This window comes from Gordionus sp. m RMFG-2023, chromosome 5, assembly GCF_954871325.1.
Source record: "Gordionus sp. m RMFG-2023 chromosome 5, tfGorSpeb1-WG-v2, whole genome shotgun sequence".
In the NCBI taxonomy this organism is placed as follows: Eukaryota; Metazoa; Nematomorpha; class Gordioida; order Chordodea; family Parachordodidae; genus Gordionus; species Gordionus sp. m RMFG-2023.
The window spans coordinates 13,082,623-13,109,809 of NC_088779.1; the positions used below are offsets into that span (position 1 = coordinate 13,082,623).

General features: G+C 26.1%; 2 protein-coding genes and 1 long non-coding RNA gene across 4 annotated transcripts in view; 1 reads left to right on the forward strand and 2 right to left on the reverse strand.

Annotated features, from left to right (window-relative positions):
* LOC135930394 (prestin-like) overlaps positions 1-1,285 on the reverse strand; it is a 31,011-nt gene extending 29,726 nt beyond the window's left edge. For both annotated transcript variants that reach the window (XM_065467189.1, XM_065467188.1), the window contains exons 1-2: positions 975-1,285; positions 823-933 (exon numbers count right to left, since the gene is read on the reverse strand). In XM_065467189.1, coding sequence (XP_065323261.1) covers positions 823-933; positions 975-1,251 — 388 coding nt within the window. In that variant the 5' untranslated portion in view covers positions 1,252-1,285. The remainder of the gene's footprint in view (positions 1-822; positions 934-974) is intronic.
* Positions 1,286-5,176: 3,891 nt separating this feature from the next.
* Positions 5,177-5,713, reverse strand: LOC135930069 (uncharacterized). The gene is made up of 3 exons (XR_010572719.1): positions 5,600-5,713; positions 5,431-5,553; positions 5,177-5,385 (listed from the first exon to the last, which is right to left on the reverse strand). It is a non-coding gene; the product is annotated as an uncharacterized LOC135930069 (long non-coding RNA).
* A 17-nt stretch (positions 5,714-5,730) lies between these two features.
* Positions 5,731-27,187, forward strand: LOC135930181 (uncharacterized). The gene is made up of 6 exons (XM_065466963.1): positions 5,731-6,178; positions 6,490-6,587; positions 9,711-9,963; positions 15,978-16,709; positions 21,738-22,000; positions 26,764-27,187. The coding sequence occupies exons 1-6, from the start codon at positions 5,731-5,733 to the stop codon at positions 26,794-26,796; spliced, it is 1,827 nt and encodes a 608-aa protein (XP_065323035.1). The 3' UTR covers positions 26,797-27,187.

The window sequence follows — 27,187 nt, forward strand, 5'->3', positions numbered from 1 at the left end:
CCTAAAGCTTTGAAAAAATATGTAAGCATTATTCTCTTATTAACTATTTTGAAAAATATTACAAAACATGTGTTAATATCTATCTATATAAAGTAATTATAAGAGTTAATGTGTGTGAGGGAGGGGAAAATAACTAAGCCATTTCACAACCCCAGCAACTCACAATTTTTTTAGCAATTTTCATATTTCTCCTCAAAATAAAAATTTCTCCAATCTCTCGCAGTTTAAAAAATTTTTACTTGGTAACCCTAGTCACAATTACAAATCACGTTAGCGAAAATTGTCAATTTGGGAAATGAAAATTACAAAAATGATAAGTGAAATGTGTTAGATGAAAAATGACCTGTGATTTTGATCAATATTTTGATGAAACAATTAATATTTAATTTTTAAGCCTTGGATTGGGATTTGGGTTAGACTGCCTTTTATAGCATACCCCAAGCCCAAGAAAAAGTCCACAGTATTCAAAGGCTCAGGTCCCAATTTTGGATGCCCTTTGAAGGGTTTTACTCAAAGTCCATGCTTATTGGTAGGAAGGGCTTTGTAGATTACTAATATGGACAGGTCTGGTTATAAGATTATATGTTAAACATAAGAGTTAAAAAATTTATGAAAAATGATAGATTGAAGCAATTATTTCAAATGTATGTAACCCCCCCCCCCATTCACAAATCTAATGAAGCATTTGTGTAACCTCACCCTTGTAGAAGCCATATTCCAAGTTTTATTGAGTTGAATGATGACTTAAAAATTAAAATAATATATAAAAATTTATTAATAAGTTTTTTTCAAAGAAACTAATTTTTACTAAAGTATTTGCACCTATTGATATATGTTTGGAGGTTCCAAATATGCAGTATATTATAACAGGAAAAAATGATGTATAGAGTCCATAAACTGGTGGTAATGGAATAAGAGCAACATAAGCCATGCCTATTTGAAAAATATCATTTATTAAAATTATATTATCTAACCTTGAGGAATATGCATGAAAGCAACTGTAAATCCTGCAACTATATCTCTTAACAAAAAATTTCTTACATTATAAGTTGTTAACCATGTGATACAAGGAAATATATTTGTTATTAATAGACAAAAGCAATTTTTATAACTTTTTTTGTTTATTATATCTTTATATGATATAATCTCATTTTCAAGCTTTTCCGAGAAAGTGGGACTAGAAACTTCTGGATAGCAATCATTAAACTTTTCTCTTTGATATATAGGCCTGTTAACCTGATAATCATTCATACCCGTGAATATCTAAAATACAGAATTCTTTCAATGCGAATAATAGAAATTAAAGTGATATCATTTCAATAAACAGCTGATGAGCAAAATTTAAATAGGTTTTCTACAATTCTAATTATACAAGGAGAAAACACGAGATATCATGGAAAGAAAAGGGCACGAGGTTATTTTTATTTAATACAATTTACATATTAATAAACATTATTATAAATATTATTCATAGATTAAAGAATTATGATCAAAGAAACAACAATCCTGAATTCGTTATTTTGGAAAATCTATATGATTATTTTAAAATAAGGATTATGTTAGAAATAGAAGTCGTTTTACTAATGAATGATCCTTCAATCCCTTTAAATATATAAATAAAATAGAATTTAATTATGAATAGTTTGAAGCCATAAGTGCCAATCCTGACCTGCTAATTACTGGTGAACAACTAAGCATATTTATAGCTATCAGTTTAGGTTGTAGTGCTGTTAAACCTTCCACTTGAGTTGATTACGGCTAACCCATTACATATATCTATTATCCTTATACTGCAAGTTCTCTCGTGGACTTCAACCACGCTCCAAAGTTATCACCAATAAATGTCATTTAAAAAAAACGCGACCTAACAAACATTGTTTTTATAATCATGATGGAAACACCTAATGGACGTGGAAAATAAGGTGGCACTTAATCTCATCAAAGTACTTGGCAGGGTTAGGCAAATTTTAAGAAAATTGTATATGGATACAGATGTTTTTTTAACTTTTGTATTGATACAAGATACTTGATATTTAAGAAAAATTTCAATAATATATACGATACAAGATCAGGGTTGCTATATCTCCCCCCATCAGCGGGAGACTCTCGCAATTTTTTAGTTTACACGCAGACATCTCTCTCCCGCAAAACTACCGCAATTGGAAATCTCCCGCAAAAATCTACCACAATTTTTTAATTTCTCCCGCAATTATTTTTTTTAGTATTTTAACGTTTTTAATATATAAATAATAATTTAAAGAGACATTAATTGATTATTTTTATATCTTTAAAATAAATTTTAAATATTTATTCGAAAAACATGTCTAGTTTGTAAATTTCTTTCTATCCTGTTTTATTTTTATCCAATAATAAATCATCATCATTTCATTCATATAAGTCAGTACAGGAGAGTGTATCAACATCGATTGCAATACAAAAATATTCTCCAAAAATAATATATAATACAGATGCAACTACATTTGCGGAAATCGTATACATCTATCATGTAGTTCAACATTCACAGAGCTATATCATCACAATGTGGGTCGAATCTTTTTCTCATGATGTTTTACGACTCCAATATAAGTGCAAACCTTACTTGTGGCAGAACAAAAATGAGCAAGGCTATCACAAGTCAGTGGCATCACTAGGGGGGGGGGGGCGCAGAGGCTCAAGCCCCCTGAAAAATTGGAATAGCCCCCTGAAGCAAAAAAATAAATTTTTCTTAATGGTTCCTTAATATCCCCTTAAACTAAAAAGAACTTTTTTTGATTGTCCCCTGTTTATTATAATTCTATTAAGTAATATATAGATAATTTTATTATTTAAAAATTAATAAGACTATCTAAATTTTATTAGATTAGATTAATACATATAAATTATATTTTCACTATGTCAGCTTGCAATCAAATTCTTTGTTAAAAATAAAATATCAATACCATGCATAATGTTTAAATATCAATTTAGCATTAACAGTTGAAGTTTAATTGATTTTTATTAATTAAATTATTATATAACCCTAATTAAATAAAATAAAGATTTATTAATTGAAAATTAACAAATTTAATATTGTAAGCCGAGTTTAAAATCACTATTTAAATAAAATGACTTTGCGATTTAAAAATTTAAGCATTAAAGACTTTATGAAAAAAACTAAAAATGAAAGTAGCAATAATCTTGAGGACCAAAGAAGAGGATTCAATAATAAAGCTGGTGATGAACAAAGTATATTTTATACAGTTTTTAAAATTCAAACTTTGATTTAGTTGAAAGACGATTAATTGTAGTTTTAAAAGATATAAATATTAAAAACAAAAATGTTAAAAGAAAGAAAATAGGTAAATAAATTTATATATAAGTCTGTATCCAAAATGTTTTGAAAAAATTCCTTAAAATTTTCACAAATTAATAACAAATCACTTTGGACATTTAAGAAAAAATAAAAATTTATTAGTTAATTATCTATTTTAATGGAAGGTTTCTTTTTCACTTGATCATAATTGAAGTTATATGTTTTTCCTATTTCCTCCCAAATTTGCCTAATTTCTATAGAATTTCTATTTAAGTCATTTTTCACCAGAGTATTAAACAATATTGATTTCTTTAGTTTTCAAGTTAAGCAAAAATTGCTTTACAATATATTTTCACCTTTCAGGAGCAGGACACTATAAATGGAAAATTTTTTTAAAATTTTTCTATTATCACATAAGGTGATGTCAAAATATTAGCTAAATAAAACATAGTAAATATTTTCTATATAAATAGTCAATATCTTAAAAAATCATACACTATTATTCTTTTTACATTAATTAAGATAATATTGGGTAAATTGTTTACTCAATCATTCTTTCATAATTTGATAATTATATATTTATTTGTTTATCCTAACTTAATAATAAACTATATTTTAATAAAAATGCTAAATAAATTTAGAATAGTTTGCTTATTTATATATATTTTTGAAAAATGGACACTATAATATGGAATATTACTTTATATATATTATATTTACAAAAATAAATACACTGAAAAGATACATTTTTAAATTAATCTTATTTAGATTCATTGAATAATGAAGAAAGTATTGTGAATGACATGATTGTAAATAATGTAAGTACAGAAGGAAAGAAAATAGGTAAAAAATTAATTTATATATAAGATATTTTATTTATAAAATAATAGAAGCACTATGTGTGGCTCAATCTGAAGATATATGTGAGATCCAATGTACAGATATCTCTGAATGTATTAATTTTTTAAATATAATTAAATTAAATATAAAATTTTATATAGACATAGAATCTGAAGAGGATACTACAACAAGCCAGATTCTTGGTAGCAGTAAATATAAAGGTATATTGGATAAAGAAGTTTTATTGCAACAAATTACATTTGATGAAATACATTTTAAAATTAATCTTATTTAGATTTATTAAATAATGAAGAAAGTATTGTGAATGACATGATTGTAAATAATGTAGGTACAGAAGGAAAGAAAATGGGTAAATTAATTTATATATAAGATATTTTATTTATAAAATAATTGAAGCAATATGTGTGGCTCAATCTGAAGATATATGTGAGATCCAATGTATAGATATCTCTGAAGGTATTAATTTTTTAAATATAATTAAATATAAAATTTTAGGCATGGATTCTGAAGAGGATACTACAAAAGCCAGATTCTTGATAGCAGTAAATATAAAGGTATATTGGATAAAGAAGTTTTATTACAACAAATTACTTTTGATGAAATACATTTTAAAATTAACCTTATTTAGATTTATTAAATAATGAATAAAGTATTATGAATGACATGATTATAAATAATGTAGATACAGAAGGAAAGAAAATAAGTAAATTAATTTGTTTATAAGATATTTTATATTTATTTATAAAATAATAGAAGCTATACGTTTGGCCCAATCTAAAAATAACAACTATTCAAGTATTTCTTTCATTTTAACAATATTTTTCTTCAAATATATAATATTTGTCATAATTTTCATAAAAGCAATAATATTTTAATTTTTATATTAATATTTGTCACTTTTTTAGAAGAGCTTATACAAGTATTATTTTTATTTTAACAATGTATTTCTTCAAATATATAATATTTGTCATAATTTTCTAAAACCAATAATATTTTAATTCATTTATAAATTTTTATCACTTTTTTCAGAAGAATTAGATCTGGGTACTAAAACAACTGGTCCTATGCAACCTATATTAGGTGCCTATCCATATATTGGAATGGGTAAAGATAAACGATGCTTTCAAACTCAGTGGTACAAATCCTTTCCCTGGATTGAATATAGCATAACCAGAAACTCTATTTTTTGTTTTCCTTGTCGTAATTTTCCCACTCAACCTCAAAAAGGATACCTTTTTAATCAAGGTTATCAAAAATTTCGTAGGGTAAAAGAATACTTAACAACTCACGGAGCAACAAATGGTCATGCAACGAATGTAATTCTCTGGAACCATTTTAAACAATCTTTGATAGAAGGCACCATTAAAGAAAAATTTATAGCTCTAACTAAATCAACAATACTTGAAAGAAGAGAATATTTGAAACGATTATTCAAAATTATAATACTATGTGGTAAGTTGGAACTTCCCCTTAGAGGTCATTATGAAAGTAAGACAAGCAATAATCAGGGAAATTATTGTGAAATATTAAACTGTTTGAAAGAGTATGATCCATTTTTAATAGCATATAAACCACCAATGCTCATTATTGCTCACCTCAATCACAAAATCCTTAATCGTAAAGTACATAGCATCAGAAGGGAGTCAGGCTATTTTGCTGTCATGGCTGATCGTGATGTTAGCTCATATGAGCAATTTAGTATATGTGTTAGATATGTTGATAAAACAAAAACACCAAAGGAATCTTTTATATCTTTTCAAAAAGTTGAAGACTTAGATGCAGAGTCATTAACGAAGACATTAATAACAACCTTAAACAACAATTCCATAAATGCAATTTGCGTTGCTCAAGCATATGATGGTGCAAGTGTTATGAAAGGGCATCTTGCAGGAGTCCAGGAAAGATATCGCCAAAATCACAAAATGGCTATATATGTGCACTGCTATGCGCATAAACTCAACCTTGTACTGATCTCTGCCTGCAAATCAATACCTCAATCTATAAAGTTTTTTAATGTATTAGAAGGTATTCATGTTTTTTTCTCAATATCTGTTATCCATCACAATAAATTTCTTGATTTGCAATTAAGATTAGGGTTAGAATCCAAAAATATTGATGCCCTACACGTTGGGGATCCCATATTAGAACTATAGAGGCAGTAAAAATGACTTTCCCTGCAATTATTTCTTATCTAGAAAATATAGATCATGGTGATGTGGTGAAAGCAAAGGGAATTTTATATATTCTTTTACAATATGATACAATTATGTGTATGTTTATATTCCAAGAATTATTATCTATGTGTTCCAATATTTCTATTTTTTTGCAAAAATCAGATTCGGACATATCAACAGCATTGGCTCTTATTGAGTCTCTTATCAGTTCTTTGTCAAATTTAAGAAATAATTCGTATTTTTCTTCATTATTTACCGAAGTAAATAAATTTTGCAATTTATATAATATAAAAATCACAAATAAAAGAGCAAATATACCTTCTACCATTTTGAATAATTATATTCAAATAGATGATATTGTTTCTTCTAATCATTCTGATCAAACAGAAACTTTTCATAAGTGTCATGTCTTTTATCCAATTTTGGATATTATGATAAATGAATTAAAAAAGAGATTTTGCCAAGAAAACACAGATATTTTAATAGCTATAAATGCTTTACATCCCTCCTCCCCCTTTTTTTAAATAATGATATCATTAAACCATTTATCTTACATTATAATCTTCCTGATCCAATGGAAGAATACATAATATTAAAGGCTTATATTTTAACCTATAATAAAAAACACGAATCTACGTGTAAATCAATAATAGATTTGATAAAAATCTTACCCATAGATATATTCCCTCGTATATTTAATTGCCTTAAAATTGCGTTAACTATACCTTTTAATTCCTGCTCATGTGAAAGATCGTTTTCAGCATTAAAACGGGTGAAAACATATCTTCGATCGACAATGAATCAGGAACGATTAAATTCGTTGGCTCTATTGAGCATAGAAAAAAATATTATTAATACCATTCCTATAGATCACATTATAGATGAATATGCAATAATGACTAGCCGGCGTAGAGAACTTATTTTATAAATAATTTAACCTTATAATTTTTGAAACGCAATTTTAGGCGTTAGTATCTGCGAGTAAATATATCGTTTAATATTTATTTTATAAATTTTTTTTTCATATCCAAAATTAGCTAAAAGACATGGTGCTTATAAAAAAAATTCTTTTTGAGATAGGAAAAAATCAGGAAAAAACATTAAATGCTTTCTTTTGATATGACCAAAGTTGAAAAATTTAATTAAAAATATTTGAATACATTGACAATACAATAATATATAAGATCTTAATTGCTTTCATCATATCACTATGGTACTTATTTTCTAGCTCCCAAATTATTTATTTCTAATTTGGAACATTTAAATTGTAAATAACTCAAGGCTTCAATATATTTGCATTATTTCTTCCAAACATAATTTCTTCCAAGATTTTAGGTGTTTTTGCTTTATCAATATATTTAACATACTAGATTTTGATATGAGTTAACATCGTGTATGTCATGGTTATGACTGCAAATTAACCAGCATCTATTATTTGTGTGGCTATGTAATTTAAGATTATTACTACAGCTGCTGAGAGCATATGATTGCATAATTAAGATGAGCAACAATGATCAACTGTCCAGTAGTTTAAATAGGATTAAAAATGGAAGATAATCTTTTAGAAATTTAATATCTCACAATAATTTTCTCGATTACTTATCTAGCTTCCATCATGTCATCTAAGAGGAAGCTCTAACCACCATATAGTTTTATGATTTGGATTGGTCGTTTATATTCTCTTCTTCAAAAATTGTTGATTTGGTTAGGCCTATAAATTTTTCCTTATTAGTCCATTCTATAAAACTTTGTCTAAAATGGTAAGAGAGTTATATTAGTTTCATGACCTTTTGTTAATGTTAGTTGCTTAGAATTATATTGCCTTATGGGGTTTTTAAAAACATTAACAATTGAGGCATATGTATGAATTAATTAATCGGTTTTATCACTTGTAATTCTTTAGACGCGAAATTTTTTATATCAGCAATTTAAAATACTTTATACTGTAGTAAATCGATTTTGTATGGAAAAATTTGTAGAAATGTATTGTTTTAATTATTTATATTCTAGTCTTAATGATATTTATATTCTAGTCTTAATGATATTTATATTCTAGTCTTAATGATATTTATATTCTAGTCTTAATGATATTTATATTCTAGTCTTAATGATCAATATTCTAGTCTTAATTATTTATATTCTAGTTTATTTTGTACGTATAGTATAATAAAAAACAAAATATGAAAATAAGAATAATCCTTCAAGAGTTTAGTAATTTTTAAAAATATATTAATATATAACCCGGCCGAAGGCCCGCAAATTAGCACCATAAAAAATTTTCAGTTGAGCCCCCTGAGATTGTAAAGGCTAGCGACGCCCCTGTCACAAGTGTTTTAGTACCTGAATCCTAGAGGTCAATTCTAGACGATTTGAAAGATGAGCATCCATATGCAATTTTAACAGATGCATCTAATAAGGGAAATATTAAAACATTTCCCTCGATCCTTGGCTATTTCAACAAGAATAAGAACATTTCAAAAAACTGTTAAAATTATTACCTCGGATAGTGAAAAATCCAACGATGTAGCTAGCCACATAATGGTAAATATAGCTGATTCAGGGTTATCAATGATTTGCATATTAGCTTTCTGCGCTAATAATGCCTCTGTAAATTTTGGCAAAATTATCGAATTGAGGCAGCACAATAATGAATTAATACCAATTGGCTGTATATGCCATATACTACATAATTCTTGCAAGAAGGCAATGAATGTACTATCTGTGGATGTCGAAATCATTGTGATGATATGTTTTAGTAAATTTAGTTCATCAACTAAAAGAGTTAATGAATAAAAAGAGTTGGTGAAGTGGTCTGACTTGGAATGGTTTGAGTTGTTGCGATATATACCTATTATGTGGTTGTCATTAATACCTGCCATCGATAGAATTTTAAAATATTATAAACCCTTAAAAAAATACTTCTTAAATAAAGATTTTAAATTCGAGTACGAAATGGCAGAAGCATATTTGTAATTCGTTTCACATGTAGGAAATCTACTTCATGCAGTTAATATTCAGCTGCAATCAGAATATTCTTTATTAAAAAAGATTCACAAAATCATGCTACAGCTCTGTTCATCTCCACAGTTAAAAATTGATAATAAATTTTATGGGGCTATTGCTAAAATTATATTATGTTCAAATAATACTCTAATTAATACATTTTTAAATGAAGGACATATTTTTATTAACACAATTTTAGAATATTTTCAATCTAACTCTATTTACAAATGTATAAATATTATGACCTTGGAACAGAAACCATCAATTGATGGTTTTTATAATTTAATAAATAGAATATATTAAAAATACCGAAAGAAATTGATGTCGTGTTGAGGAGATTAATTCTCTCTTATTTTTATGATTCGCCAAAATACTTAAAGTTAGATGGTATAAAAGCAGAGGAGAAATGGGTAGAATTTTTTCGTAATAACAATAAATTCCCATGCTTGAAAAAATGCGAGTATGTCTTCTCCTTACCTAATTCTAATGCCTCATCCGAGCACATTTGCCTGATGAGGACTGCCTGGAAAAAGGAAAGAAATCGGATTGCTTTAACAACATTAGAGGCCGAGTTTATGGTTAAACAGATATATATTATGTCATGCCAGGAATTTTATAAATATCTCAACGACGGTAACAGGCGCGTACGCAGCGGGGGGGGGTCAGGGGGACAAATTCCCTCCCAAAGCCAAAAATTGCAGATGCCGGATTATATTTTAAAAATATTATTGTTAATATTAATTTATATATTTGTTAATATTTATTCCTATCTCATATATATATATGTTTAATTACATTTATTTTTCACATTCATCTACTTTATTTTATCAATTAATTTCGATTTCAAGTTTTCCTTGGCGTAATATTTACCTATTATTTTCAAATTTTAGTGGCGTAATATTTATGTAAATTTCTAGTCAAATAATAATTACTCCTTGTCCAACAGGGGGGAAGAAATTGCAAGCTTGTCCAACGAGATCTAGTCTCCGCCATCAAGCAGTAACAGCTTTTATGGAGTTGGAAGAGCCGATTATTAATGCTATTACTGAAATATCACAATGGCTTGAAAGAAATATTTCCTCAGAAGCAAGAAAATTATTGGATTCAATACTTATTCAAATTTTTTTTCTCATTAGAATGTATTATTTAATTATACAATTATTTTATACTTTTCAAAAACATGACATTGACTTGAATAAGAAGATGAGAATAGCGCAGAGCATTTTATTAGAACTCAAGGAAATTGGAGCTAATGTTGATTCATATTTTATATGTTATTGTTGAGTCAAAAGCAGAGCTATACGTGTTTAATATTTGTCCCCCTCGACATGCAGCAAGCAAGCTAATCGTCAAAACATTAATATAGGATCAGTAGAAGAGTATTATAGAACAAAATCCCCTCTCTTAGATACATTTATAACCCAAATAAATGAATGGTTTTTAATTCATCATGCAGCACTTACCAATCTGCAGATATTACTTCCTCAAAAGCCTTCCCATCCTTTTTCCATGGTGATAGAAAAAAAAATATTTGTTAAATTTTTATCATGAAGATGTTAAAGTATCTTATGATGCCTTATTAGCTGAATAACTACGGTTGATACAGTCCCAGAAAATGCTATGGATGCTTTGCATTATTTCAAACACATTTTAGATTATATTCCCAATGTATTAAAATGGTTATATATATATTCCCATTAGTAAATTAATGAGAAAACATTCTCTTTTTTAAGAAGAATAACAGAGCCCTGCAGGGATACCATTTGCAGGGCACGGCCCGGATTTTTTTTTCAAATTTTTTTGGCCCGGCTCGGTTTTTTTTTTAAAAAAATTTCAGGCCCGGCCCTGGTTTTTTGAAAATAAAATTTTCAGGCCAGCCTGAATTTTTTAAAAATAAATTATATTTATTTTTGATTTTTATAGCTAATAATGGCGATTTCAAATATTTGGTTTTAAAATATACAGCCTAGCCCAGATATTTTTTTAAAATAAATTTTCAGGCCCGGCCCGGGTGTTTTTTTTAAATTTCGGGCCCGGCCCGGGTATATTTAAAAAAATTAAAATACGGTCCGGCCTGGGGGCTGGGCCTGCAAGTCTCTAAAAAACATACCTATGAAGTACAACTTCTGAAAGTAGATTGAATGGTTTGGATCTTTTGAATATTCATAGACATTTAACGCCAAACAAGGATGAGATAATTGAAAAATTAGCTCAAAACATACAAAATACAATTATTCCTAAGAAACATTTTGTGGGTTAATTTATATTTCCAACATTATATATAAATTTTATAAAAATATTCAAATTTCAATTATGGGTCATTTAAATGATTCATATGGTGCTTATATTTTATAATTCACAGATATTTTATAGTTTTTATAATGCCGGTTTATATATATAATTTTTTTATAATTCACATTAATTTAAAAGTGTGTATTAGAAAAGTTATTAGTCCTAATAAATTTATGATTAATATTTTTAACTATAATATTTTATAAAATTTTTATTATCCCCCCCCCCCAGACCAAATTCCTGCGTACGCGCCTGGAAAGTAACCATTTAGTTCTATTATTTAAATCTCAAATAAAATATAATTAAGTTTAAGCAATGGCACCATAAAATTTATTGTCAATTTTTAACTGAAAAGATGAACACATCTGCAGCATAATTTTGTGAATCAAGATTCTTCTGATTGCAACTACACATTAACAGCATGTAGTAGATTTCCTATATAAATCATTCTTAAATATACCTCTGCCATTCACTATTGAAAAAAATTTTCCAAATGTTAGGACAGCTTTTATAATCTTTATTTAAGAAATATTTTTTTAAAGGTTTATAAAATTTTAAAATTCTATCGATGGCGGGTATTAGGAACATATCGCAACCAACATTGTGCTGTCAATTCTGTAAATACACTCTGCTTTTACCAAATTCACTGAGGCATTATCAGATCAGAAAGCTGACATGTAATTTATTGATAATCTCGAATCTGCTATATTTACCATTATATGGTTAGCTATGTCTTTGGATTTTTCACTATTTGAGGGGAAAAAATTTAATAGTTTTATTGAAATGACCTTAATTTTGTTAAAATAGCAGATAATATTTCCCTTATTAGATGCATCTGTTAGAATTGCATATGTATGCCCATCTTTCAAATCGTCAATTGACCTCCTGGATTTAGGTCCTAAGACATTGATGATAGCCTTGCTCATTTTTTTGTGATAATTAAGCCCCTATCCCTATAATGTTATATACACACACACGGTAGATTTCCAATTGCGGTCGTTTTGTGGGACATTCGCACAAAATATTTTTTTAATTGTAAAATAAAAATCGTTTTTTTTATAAAATTTTATCTTGTTTACATTCTTTTATATTTAAAAAAGATCGTTGGTTTTTTTTATAAATTAATATATTTTAATAGATGTTAATTTATTTTGAAAAATTGTAACCGACTTTGTATTTATATAAACTAATTTTAAAAGATAATAGGCGGATAATTAAGTCAATTCAAAATCACGGCCGAAGAGGCCCGCAAAATTTTTTTTAGCAATTTTTATATTTCTACCGCAATTTTCATATATCTCCCGCATAATACCGAATTTCTCCCGCAATTTTTGACCTGGCAACCCTGTATAAACTTGATACATTTTGATTTTGACTAAAAGTTTTTTTAAAAGTATCTAAATACTTTTTTTATACTTTAGTCATCCAACAAATTGTATCATTTTAAATAAAAAGATTTAATATAAATTTATACAAAAATGAAATAAACCATAGAAATTAAATTTATTATATATGATAACGTGATATAATTATATATTCAAAAATCTAGATTAGTTTAAATAAAATTTACTATTTTTAAGTTAAATAAAAATTTAACTTGAGTTTAGATATTTTAAAATAGGGTAATGATACTTTACGTTGATCGTCATAAATCAATTTGCTAAGCAGCTACCATATTTTATTAAAATCGTCATGCATCTATTATTACCCGAAAAATTATGAGCTAAGTTATCCAGATTATAGAATTAAATAATGATGCAACATGAAAAGAATACAATAACAAAATAAATTAAGCATATTAAATGGAAAATATTTCTGTCACCCAGCACAAACGTACCAATAAGAAGATTACCGTAAAATGTAAAGAAGCCACGAATTTATAAGTGGCTATACAGACACAGGGGCAGACAGGCCATAAAACCAAGTAGGTATTTTGCCCACGAGGCTAATGTTGATTTTTAAGAACGATCTGTAAAATAATGAAAAAAGGAAGCCGTCAGAAAAAATATTTTTTTTTATCATATAAGTTATGACTTTTCTCTTATTATTCATATATTTTATATAAAAAGTTATCATTCCTTTTTTAACATTTAAAATATTATAACAATATATTTTTTGAGGATTATCATTTAGCTGCTATTATATGGATTTTTTTTCATTTTCTCAAAAAAGTGCACTGTTTAAATGAGTCTAGTTTTGTTAAATCTTTATCATTATTTTATAATTTATTAATAGAAATAGTTGAATTAGTTTTAAAATAATGAATGAAAGAATCGAGAGATTCGCAATAATATCCATATAATAAAACAAATATTTAAGATAATAAATTTTTAGCAAAACAAAAATAATTTGCAAAAATGTTATAAGGTAGTTTCAATTTTATAGTTTTCTTTTACCTTATCTTCTACTTGTAAATTTAATGGAACTATTATGTTGTAGTGGATTACCCTATTTGTTATAAATTTATATAGCAAATTTTATTTTAAGAATTTTTTGCTACTTTTGAAGAATTTTTCAAACCCTGCTTTATTTTGATATAACTATAATTTTCTTTCATTTCATTTAAACTGATAAAATTCTTTCCTCAATTTTCTATTTCTCAGAAATATCGTGTCTATTTTTTTAAAAAAGTGGGAAGAATCTACGAATAAACAATAATATAGGCACATTTAATTTTTTTATTAAATTTACTTTTAAAAAATTTGATGTAAATTATATTTTAAAAAAAATGGAACACTTAATAAAGACGTATATTAGTAAAGGATCGAAGACTTTTATTATTTCCTAGCCCCACTTGTTACTAATATTATCGTTCAATCATGCGCTTGAGGGTAAAAAATCATTTGTAATTCATTTTAATTTTACCGAAACCAATCAATCTTATCTTGGAGTCACAGTTTCATAAGAAGCCAAATGTCTATTTGACTACTTTGCCTACTAAGTTATAAAAGCATCGAGGCTACAGCCAAAGATATGTATTACGTCTTATATTTTTAAATACGATAAATATTTATAAAATAATGATAGTTAATTTTTTTTTATATATTTCGTTTATTTAACTTTTTTATAAAATGCTTTACACTCATTTAAATATTTAAATAGATATAACTATATAATCTCTAAAAAAATGAATATAGTAAATCAATAAAGATTAATAAATATTTAGGATATTTATCATCCTAGATTACAAATGACAAGAGGTTTAAGAGAAAGTTTTGCAGTTGTGTTTTCACTTTGTCTGATCAAATAATGGATTCTCAATTATTTCCTAAAGAAGAAAAAGGGAGATTATAAGATATGGTTATTTTTCGAAGGAGGGAAAAAAAAACTTTATAATCAGAATTATTTTAAATTATTCGAAAATTTTAAAAAAAATTCAATGGTCAAATTGATAACTTTAGAATGTAACTTGAACGAATGTTCATTTTCAATATCTGAAGCTGCACTATGCTCAATCACACATGTTGGATATGGAATTGATGGTGATTCGGAATCTCTCACCTTAAAAATCTATTTGACCAAGATAACTATACAAATTGTTATAATTTTCTGAAATTTTTATTGTATTTAAATCAGATTTTTCAATTTATATACTTCTGCAAATTATTTAAAATTGAGTTTCCGAATTTCCACAAATTATCTTTATTATTATTCATTTTTCTTCAACACTTTCAATATTTAAAGCATTCAATCGTTTGATATTCGACTATTGATGATTATGAGGATCCTATTATCTTTATTATAATTGTGGGGAGAAGAATTTAAACCCTGGAAAGTTTTTAACAAATTTATAGGCAGATCTATCCAGATAAATAAATATTTTTTTTTAATATTTATTTTTTTCTTTAAAAAGTAGATTTTAGATTCTTTATTTGCCTATTGTATCTTTCTTGATAGTTATAATAGGATTCGTTTTATAAAAGTTATTATTAGGTTATTGTAATGATGTCAATGATTAATAGAATCTGAATGAGTTTCTAATTTATGTAGTTTTATTTTGAAAATAATTTCTTTCGTTAAAATATAGAAATATAAATAAAGCCGCAATGTGTTCTTACATGATAATTATACATGATGAATGTACCATTATTTATCAAACAAATGGAATATTTGTATTTTAAAATTATTATATATTTATTTATTATAATCGTGTTAATAAATAAATTAGATATGATATAATTTTGATTTTTTATTACCATTTAATTGTATATATCACCAAAATGAAAAATTTCTACGATCCATTGTTAGATCAACATGTTAAATATATTTTCGTATTTTGTTACACATTGGTATTTACCATATGTATTATAGGTAAAAAAATTTGCATCATAATTAATTTATTTATATTATTTTAGGAAATATATTAGAGATATTTGTCATAGCTAGTTCTACCAAAGTCAAACTTAATTTTACCCATTTTTTCTTGCTCAACTTAGCTGTATCAGATCTAAGTGTGGGTATTTTTTGTATCCTGCCTAATATGTATTACCAAATCTGGAGAGTCTGGCATTTTAACGAATTAGTATGTAAAATTTACGCTTTTATACACGGAACCAGTTATACTTTATCCGTGGTCCTATTAATGATAATTACGATGGAGAGATATTTAGTTATAGCTTGCCCCTTATCAATCAAGGTCAAATTATTTAATTCCCACAAATTGTATACTATCTTGATTATTTGGATTATTACGATAATCTACAATATACCTAAGCTATTATTCTTCCAACTCAGTTATATTCCTTTTTCGACATCCTTAGGTATGAATTATAATAATATTTCTAAGTACTATAGCAACCATATAATTGTTTTGAATGATTCGCAAGAAATAGTCGATGAAGATTATGGACTAGTAGTTGAAAACTTATATAATTCAGAAGGTGAAAAAATATGCATAACTAAAATGAATTGGGAATTATATGACATAATGAATTTTATAATATGGTATATGATCCCAGTTGGTTTCATGCTAGTTCTATATTCAAAATTAGCATATATACTAAGCAAGCCATTATTCTCCTGTCGCAACAATAAGAATATAAGGGAATACAAATTTTATAAATTCAATAATAGGCGTTCATATATCGGTAACTTTTATCTTTTATTTGTGATTGATAAGACACATTTTTAGATTATTGATTCATATAATAAGGTGTATTAATATGATTTATAGTTTGTAGGGCTCTGATTAATGCTAATGTCAGATTGTTCCATTTTTTATTCGAAACTGGTTTTATTGTTGCGGAATGTCACACTAATTCACTTATATCTCAACTCGACCCTCTTCGAAATTTTTTGTGGGGGTAGTATGTATCAAAATGAATTTGTTCTATTTCATGTCTGATCTGAGAAATAATTAGATAAATTCTAACCAATCGGAAAAAAATATCAAAGATCCAATTCCAATTCAAAATTTTATTTTAGAAATATGCCAAGCCCAAACGCGATATTTTTTATTGGACTTGAAAAATTCAGATATTTCTACGAAGCGGAAAAGTTATGAGAAATAAAGAAAAATAAAAGTAGAGTCCTGCGAGATTCAAAGTGAAATTAATCTAGATCCATTTTTTGTCTAATTAATGATTCATGTCGATTTTTAATCATAACTTTAGAAAAAACATTTTAGCCTTCACCTTCAACAGAGTGAGATATGGGTCCGGAATGTATAAAATTTTGTAAAATTTATTCCATTTAATTATAAATATATGTTGATATTATTAAGTTTAAAACATAATTTAAATCATATAGGAGGGATAAAATATTGTTCAAAAGATTAAAATTATTTTTCAATCAACACGGTAAACTATCTTCAAAGAGTTAGCCTAAACATAAACCCAAACCTGTAATTTATTTTAAAACTTAATGAGAAAGAATAATTATATGATTGAATAAAATTTTAAAATTGATGGATAAAATATAACAAATATTATTCGTGGCAATGGATACATTTAATACCATTGCCAAAATTTATGATTTTATAGTGTTAATAAAAGATTTATTATCATTTGTTCGAGATTCTCACAACCATGGGTATAGTTCGTTTCATTCAAGATGAGAATAGTTCAACTTCTTTAATGTCATTATTCCCTACACGTTGGTGTAATGAATAATTTGCGAATGAAAAGAATTTTAAAAGAATCATTATGAAATTAAAAATACATTTCGAATTGAGGTTGCTGCAAGAGAAAAATTTATTGGCTTTTAGAAGACTTTTTATTTCTTGATGACAACAATATTTGAGGGAGTAGAAGTTTAAATGCTAAAATCCAAAGGTTTTTATTAAATTTTTCCAAAATATTAAATATAAAATAGAAATTGATCAAAATTTTAGATGCAATACGACGGTTTTTATCAGGGGTTCGAACCGAACCGAACCGCAAAACCGGAATGAACCGTTATGATTTTCTGAACCGTAACCTTAACCGAACCGTTATGAAGAAAATATTAAAAGAGCGAACCGAACCGTTATAAATATTTTGAACCGGTTTAAACCGGTTCAAAACGGTTTTAAAAATAATTAATTTTAAATTATTAACCTAAATTTAAAATTTTTATTTTCCTTGGGGGCATTTTTTAAATTGGTGATTTCTTTTCAAATTAAATATTTCTATATTATCAACATTATATATCAAATTAAATATTTTTATATTATCAACATTATATATCAAATAATACCAGGTTTGTTGTTTTTTCTTTAAATACTTAATTTATATAGATTAGACAATTTATCTGTTAATTAAATAAGATATCTTAAAATAATTAGTGACATATTAAAAGCTTTATGCTTATGTTTTGACAAAATATTTACAAAGTGAACAATTGACAATGGGCGATTTTTATGCTGCGTGGATCAAATGTCTCATGCAAACGAGTAAAGTAGACACTCCATTGTCAGACTTTTAGTTTCTACGATGAAAGCACGAGAAATAAATTTCAAAAATGAAGTTTTTTGCTCTGCTATTTATCTCGACCCTAGATATAATGTATTTTTAACTTTTGAAGAAAGAGAGATCGCCAGAAAACATCTTTGTAAAACTTGGAACTTGATACAAAATCTAAATAATCAGAATATTGAAATTCTAAATACTACTACGTGTTCGTATTCGAAGGATAATTTAGATGATGATTTTGAAGATTTATTAAAGTCGCATGAAAGTCTTAATAAGAATAATTCTCAGGGCATCGAAAATTATAATAAATGTATAGAAATAGAATATATAATTCGGTCATTTGATAATATAGAGAGATTAGAAAAAGATACTAATCTTTTGAATTATTGGGAAAATGTAAAGAATAGTATGCCAGAACTTTATAAGTTAGCTATAACTGTGCTAGCAGTTCCAGCTATGCAGGTCTCCGTATAAAGAGCATTTTCAAGCCTTAAGTTTATACTCTCTTCGCAGAGAACAAAATTAAATCCTGAAATATTAGAAAATATTTAGTTATCCGTTCGAATTCTCTTTTTAAACCTAAATAGTATAGTATACATATTATTTTATTCATTATTGTATTTACGCATGTTTGTTTTTATCTTATTTATTTATGAAATAAAAAAAACTAATTTGTCTAATTTATATTTCCTAAATTTAATAAAAATATCTATTAGATTATCATGGATAAATTAAATAAGAAATTATAAACTAAAAAGATTTTTCTCTAAAAATATATACATGGTTATAGATTAATTTTTTTTTAAATTAAATTTATAAAAACCGGAACAAACCGAAAAGAACCGTTATAAATTATAAACAGAACCGAACCGATATGATTTTTTTTTAAAAAACCGAAATGGAACAAAACCTTTATAAAATTTTAAACTAAAAACCGGAACGAACCGAACCGTTATACAAAACGGTTCGAAACCCTGGTTTTTATTGATAGTTTTGGATTGAATTTAATAAAGGTATAGAAATTAAATTTATATTTTAAAGCGATAGAAAAAAATGCCTTTAAGATTTGAAGAGGACTCTTAATTTATCATTCCATTAATTAGTGTCAATTACTGAATATTATAAAAATTTAGTAAGAAGCTTTAGATCATACAATTGAAAGTATAAAAAATAGTTTCAACAAACCAGTATAAATAATATGGAGAAATTTGCGATTCAAAAGCTTGATTGAAATCATGTTTTATTTGATTTTAAAATGGATCGTCTGATCTTCCTAAAGATATGTTTTTGGACTATATTCAAAGTTAGAATAATATATATAAACTCTTTATAGAATGTCAAACTATGTTAAAAGAACAAAGTAAGAAAGAAATTATTTCGATTATTTCAAAGCATGTAAAAAAATTTAAAATGCTATTAAAAATTCCCTTAATTGCTTGTTCAGTTAAACGATTGTTTTTATGACTAACAGGTCTTAAATCTTACGTTCTACGATGAAACAGCAACGACGGAATCATATCACAATTTTAAATATTAATAAAGAAGAGCGCAAATGAACTAGATTTATAAATGAAATAAATATTTTATAAATTAACATGAAATAAGAAGAAATACATTTTACCAAAAATATTAACATTTATTATATTATACTTGTAAACAATCAATTTGAGAAGACTTAAGAACTAAATTTAGAAAGGTTTTAAGCCTATTCACGAAACACAAAAGTTCTTCCTTTTATTCCTCTTGGAGAAAATAAAATAAATGTTATATAGTGAGAATCTTTTATTTACAATGAATAGAATAAATTTTTATAGTTCTAATATTTTATTAGAACCCTCTTAATTCCTAAACTGCAAAATTAATATTTAGTCTTATATTTATATAAAATTTTAAAAAAAGATTGTCACCCCCATTTATTTAACTTCTGATTTTTGACCAAATTATTCAAACCTATTGAACAATATTTTATTTTGAAGACCTACTAATAGGCCATATAATAAAAATTAAATTATGTTATTAGAATAATTAAATCTTGATATTTAAAATTAAATGGGACTAAATTTTTACAAATTTTGTCATCTCAACCCTATAGTTAGAGTTTTTTTTAGTTATGATATATAAATCTTACAAGAAATTTGAAGATATATAAATCTTACAAGAAATTTGAAATAAATCTGGTAGGATTTGGTTGAGAATCGAAATTCTTGGTATGATTTGGCCTAAAATTATAAAATATTTTATTATATTAATAAAATAATTAAATCTAAAGATATTTAAAATTAAATGAATTTAATTTTACCAAATTTTGGCGAAATATCTTAACCCCTATTTGGAGTATAAAAATAAAAAAAAATTCTTAGCTATGTGATATAATATCTTATATGAAGTTTGAAAAAATATCTGAAAGGATTTGGTTGAAAACCAAGATTCTTGGTAGTGTTGTTAAGCTCGATTTGAGCCGATTTTTAAAAATAGCTAACTAAATATTTTAGCCAGAAAAGTATTGCCTAAGCCCCAAGATTTTGTTAATACATGTCCAAACCTTTGTGCCACTTGTGATCAAAGTCTTCAGGTTTGCATAATATTTTTCTTCTTAAAATATTGATTTGACGTTTTTGAAAATCGTTTCAAATCGAGCATTTAACAACACTATTAGTGTGATTTGGCATGCAATTCATACAAATTATTATTATTCTTCTTCTTTAATTTTTTTTTAAAGTATCGTCTGTTTATAATTGTATAATTCTGAGTTATATTTTTTCAATTTGTTATCCATGCCCATTTCCATATAATTCAATTTAAAATTTATTTTTTCTTTCCTTATAATTCATTAATACAATTAATTCTTTGCCTATTATAATTATTAATATTACTTTTATATGCCCCTAACGATTTATCATAAGATTATGATAAAAGATTCTTATATTCTTCAAGCAAGATTAAGATTTTAAATATAAAAAAATAGGTGTCTACATTTATGTATTGATAATTAAATATTGCCATAATGCTAAACTTTTGTCAGAGATCTCAGTAAAACCCGACTGCAATAAAATCATCATATAGTGATTTTTGAAAAGACTTGTATGATGAATTAATAGTTAAATGTAAATCGTCTTATAAAAAAATTAGTAAATTATTTATTTGCCCTCTAATTGTGTTAGTTACTTAAAATTGTACATAAATATTAGCATATATTCATAGTAATTCACATCATATTTATAATAGGGCAGAAAAAAAGTAGGATTCCAATTCAATCCCTCAATCGAATGATTTTCAGGAATGGCCATAAAAGTTATACTAATTTTGAAAACTCGTCCATTAAATTGACACATTTTAAAAATATGCAAGAATTTCACGCCAAAAATGAAAAAAATAAAATAGACACAAATATATTTGATAACCAATCTTCGCGCTTGCTGATTAATGAAGGATTATCGTTGAATACAAGAAGTAAGCAGAGCATTGCATCTATTCAACAAACACACCAGGTTTTATCAAAAATATCTAAAAATCGTTCTTATTATATGTTACAGTCTCGTAGAAATGTCATTAAATTATTGATAATATTAGTAATATCTTTCACAATTTGCGTGTTACCTTATCATTTACGTCATTTATTCCCCATTAAGATGACTCCCATGTACATTTTATGCGTGCCCATAAGTTATTTGTTTTTGTACTTAAAAAGCGCTATCAATCCTATTCTGTATGCTTTTGTTTCTAAGCAATTCCGAAAAAGGCTAGTTATATCTTTCAATAGGATTACGAAAGCAAAATAAAAATAATTTACTTTTTTCTAAAATTGGGATGTAATAATTTGATACTATTATATGCAAAGATAAATTATAGTGAATATTATTATGATTGTAAATGTAAATGTATTACATAATATTAATTTTTATAGGTTTCTGATTATAAATGAGAACTATTATAAATTTGGGTGTTTAAATACTATTTAGATGCACAAATCAGGTTAATATATATATAAATACTTAATATTTTGCATCGGCAAAATCAAATAGTTAACTATAACTTACTTAAATTTTTTTGATCACTGCCTTAATATTCTTATGATCAAGTCTTTATAAGTAAGGTATTTTTATAATCCCGATAAAAAACACCCAGAAAAAAAACCCCAGAATTTTTTTATGTTTATGAAATTTACTTAAGACATAATACTAAAGGCATCTTTTTATTTACAATATAATGGATACATAATCTTTATAAGGTATTGAAAAATTAATATTTTAATTATAATATTTAAATCAAAAAAAATATTATAAAAACATATTTTATTAATAAGCTAAAATTTTTTTAATGATGCTAATTCATTATTAGAAGGTTACTCAGATATCCTACATAAAAAATGCTTAAACAAAATAAAATGATGATGTTCAAAGTGGTTGAAAAAAATATCCCCATGAAATAATTGATGGGTGTTTATTTCCGATCAGATTAGAAAAGCGTTGATCCTCACATTGATTATTTGTGCATTCATAGATCATTCATAGATCATTCATGTTCCAGGTTTCCAGAGGAAACCCTCAATTTAACATGTCTGGGATTGAGAGTTGCCTCTTACACCTCCCTTGGTATAAATTTTATCAAAATAATCAAGAAGCATTCTTACCATTGTTCGGACTCGGAGTAATTGATCTCAAGAATGTCATTGCATTGGTGATATCACATAAGGAGACAAATGCTAAGCCGTTCATCATGCCAAAAGAAGCTTAGAGTTTCATCGTTTCTGTATTTAGTTTCTGAATGTTTCAATAGGTACTTTGACACAAATGGTAAAGGCATCCTCTAATTATGATGTGATTCTTTAATTAAAAAAATAAATATAAACTACCAATGATAGTTTTAACCGTGTTCATAGCAGACTTTTCGAAATCATGTATATATATATAATGTCAGGAAATAAATCCTTTCCTGACATTTAGACATTATTATTTCGAATATTTTTTCGTAAGTATTTAACGTTTTTTTGAAGTACACAATAATAGCTTTAAAAATATCAACTACCTCCCTCTTACTTTATCCAACCCCCGTATATAATTATGAAGCATCCCTAATAATTTCCTATCACTCTTCGATTTTCGATTTGAAAAAGATTTCGTGGAAGAGATTCTATATTTTGTGAGAGAATTTCAAAAAGTGTTATTTATGAGCGTCAAATTTGATTTTAAAAAAAAATTTTATTTGAAATATTTAAGGGGGTGTTCCGGGAATTTTTTTCCGGTGGGTTTTTTTTCCTATTACCATTTTTTTATTATATAAACATTCGTTATTGTTCAAAAAAATAATTAAAAAGGTACGATTTTTAATTATTAAGGTAATTGAAATCATAAATAATACTCCTTTATATACCAACAGATTTTTTTAATATATATTTTCTATAAATATCTAATTAACTAAGTGTTTGAAATTTGACAATTATTTATTGATATTGATTTAATATGAAAATTTATTGTAAACTTTATCAAGCACATCTTGGAAATGAAATTATATCCACCACCCCCCCCCCCTTCCCCAATAAAATTTCAAAATAATTTATTGTATTTATGGTATTTTTTTAAAATTATTATTTATCTTAATTTAGCTATCATCCGCTGAATAACCATCATATTTTAAAAATAAAATTGATATTATATTAAATCAGTAAATCAGTAAACCACTAGTCATGGGAAGTATGTAGGGAAAATTTTAGTGTACTATTCCAAAAAATGCCCATACCCCCCTCCTTCTATGTTAAAGCCTGCTTACCTCTGACATTATGATTCTATTCTAGAATGTTTTATTAGAAAAGTGATAATATATTGTGAGGCAATATTAAATATCTAATATTTCATATCATCTTTACACAATCCATATATTTTACATGTATATTAAAAAATAAAACAATTTTTTTGTATAAGATATCTAGTAAAAAGAGTGCATAAAATCAATAATTTAATATAAGTTAGATTAATTTAATTTATTTAATTTTAATTATGACGATTTCCTATATGGTGATGTTAAGGTATATCCCGGTTTTAGAAAAAAATATTTTCAAGCGATTTCCTCGCACTGCCGAGTCTTGGAAATAATCAAATATAGTTCCAATGATCTTTTAACTTCTTTTGGTAGCAACGCTTAAGTGTTTTTGAATTGGGAGGCAGATATGTGAAGAAACTAAAAATCTCTCTTCTTACAAATGCCTACTATCGCAATTATCGCTCCATCTATCTAAGCCTTATCTCTTCCATAGAATAATCTCCCATGCCCCTCCATCTACTTCTCTTCCCTATAATCACTTTGTTACTGTCTTGGTATCTATAACTTTTACGATTTATTTATTTATCTTTAATCGAGTTTTATGTTTAAGGCTACTATTAATTTTATATTTAAAAAATAATAATATATGCCCTTTCTTTCTCTATTATATAACATACTAGATATATTCAGTTAAATTATGGAAGAACTAATAAGGAAAAAAAGTTAATATTACTTCTGTAATTCCAATTTTCAAATGACATTTACAAAAATTAAAGTTCAAAAATTAAGAACAATTTTTTTTGGTTCTAACTATTTACATACATATTAGCAATATATCAAGTATAGAGTAGTCATTTTGCATATAACTAGTTTCTGTTTATTGAATGGAAAAACTGATTGACGAATTATAGTAGTGAGGCATTAGAAATGCAACTTTTTTCTTATTTTACAAATAATTTTATTCTCTTTACTCTCTATCAAAAAATTAAAAGCCGTATATAAAGTAGGCACTACTTAATGGTTTGGTATAAATTCCAGAATTGTTATCTGCCCAAAACTTGGCTTACTTCACGCTTAAATTGTCATAGTTTTTAATTTATTTATAACTCTATTTCTTTTTTTGTGGTTCGAAACTGATTGGGGAATTTATAAATACTGTCCAAACTAGATATGAACTTCTTCTATATTTTCCGTTCTATAATGCCAATTTTGACAATTTTTCTCTTGCCAAAAACATTTTTTTCTTATTTTGGCAAAAAAAAATTCTTTATATTGTCTGCCATTGTTTTCAAAATCTATAATTTTTGGGGAGGGTTAAAATAATCTTGGGCTGGCCCCCAAATTCACTCCGTGCAGTTACTACAAAGATCTTCATGGGTCAGGCCTTGCTGTAAGCTATATTAATTAATTTCTTATATCTCAGTACTATGTATAAATCTACAAAACCAAATTTGATTTGGTTCAGGTGATTTATTTAACTGAAAATATATATAATAAGAACAAATAAATATAATAAGGATAAATGTAAATCAATATTTTCATTAGGTTTATTTAAATGTTGAATCTAAAGCCAAATCTTATGACCTAACTTAATTAAACATCAACTTGTGCCTAAGCTATTATTAAAATGCAGCAAATGTTGATTCCATTAAAGAATATTATATTCATCCCATTTTAGGACTTTTTTTATCACGAATAAAACTATGCATTTTAGATAAAAGAGAAGTTTTTAACATTCACATTTTATTATTTAAGGACCCTTTCACGTTTTCTGTTGTCACTATTGGTAAAATAAAATATTTAACAAAATTTTATTCATATTATATTGACATGGGATTTAATAAGTGAATTTGAATTGTGGCTTGAATATTTACTGAATTTGGTTTGGATATTATCCAAGCAGGTTATTGATGGGCACAATATAAAAAAATTTTGGCCCAATTTTTAAATATTTTGAAGTGTTTTATATTCTTGCAAGCTTGCCCGTTACAACATATATAAATGGGAGGACCTTTTCTAACTTAAAAGGTTGAAAACATATTTATAAAATACTACTTCCGTTGGCCTGGGTTAGCTCTTTAAATATTCACAAGGATATGGCTCCTACGACAATGATATTCTGATGAATTCGCAGATTCCAAGCGAAAATTAAAAATAACATTATAATAAGTCTAATATTTTTTATATAATAATTTTATATAAAAATTTGTTTTTATTATTAGTCAATATTTTATACATATTACAATTAGTATATTTAATTTAAAAAAATTATTCTACTTATATTTTATGAGAATTTTCTATAAGGCGAGACCTTTTTAAAGAAAATTTCAAAAATAATTATACAACTTAAATTTATTTGTAATTTATGTTTAAAAAATATTTATTACTAAATTAAAATACTAAAAAATTGGGTTATAAACATTTATTTTTAAAAAATCCTTAAGGTTTAATTAATACATAAAAGCTAAAAATAATCTTATGATTATTATAATAGATAAAAACAATGACCCAGCCGGAGATGAGCTAAAGTTAGCCGAAGGCCATCTAAGGTGAGGTTTAGGAGCCTCCCTCCTCATACCTGAATACGCCTATGAAATGATTTAACTATTACTTGATATTTCTATTCTGGTTTATTACGTTATTCTTATAAAAAAATAGATTTATTGTCAAATAGATTTAAATAATATTTTACAACTTAGAATAAAAGGATGCGATTCATGTTTTCTGGACAATGTTTTGATTTTTTTAAAAATAATTAATGACAATAGCATTTGCATTTTTTTGATCTGTAAGTGGGCAGGGTAGTTCAAAGAAAAAAAATCGGGTGCCCAAAAGATTTTGTTTTCTCTGCTGGTGACCTATCCTAGTTATACCAGTTGGTTATAACTAAAAGATCATAAATAGGTTAAAAAAAAATT

Excerpts from the sequence above, each read along its gene's own strand:
- LOC135930181 (XM_065466963.1), top strand. The coding sequence starts at position 5,731 with ATGCTCATTATTGCTCACCTCAATCACAAAATCCTTAATCGTAAAGTA. Across the intron at positions 6,179-6,489 it reads GTTTTTTAATGTATTAGAAG|ATTCGGACATATCAACAGCA; the intron begins GTATTCATGTTT and ends TGCAAAAATCAG. Across the intron at positions 16,710-21,737 it reads TAATAGGCGTTCATATATCG|GGCAGAAAAAAAGTAGGATT; the intron begins GTAACTTTTATC and ends TATTTATAATAG.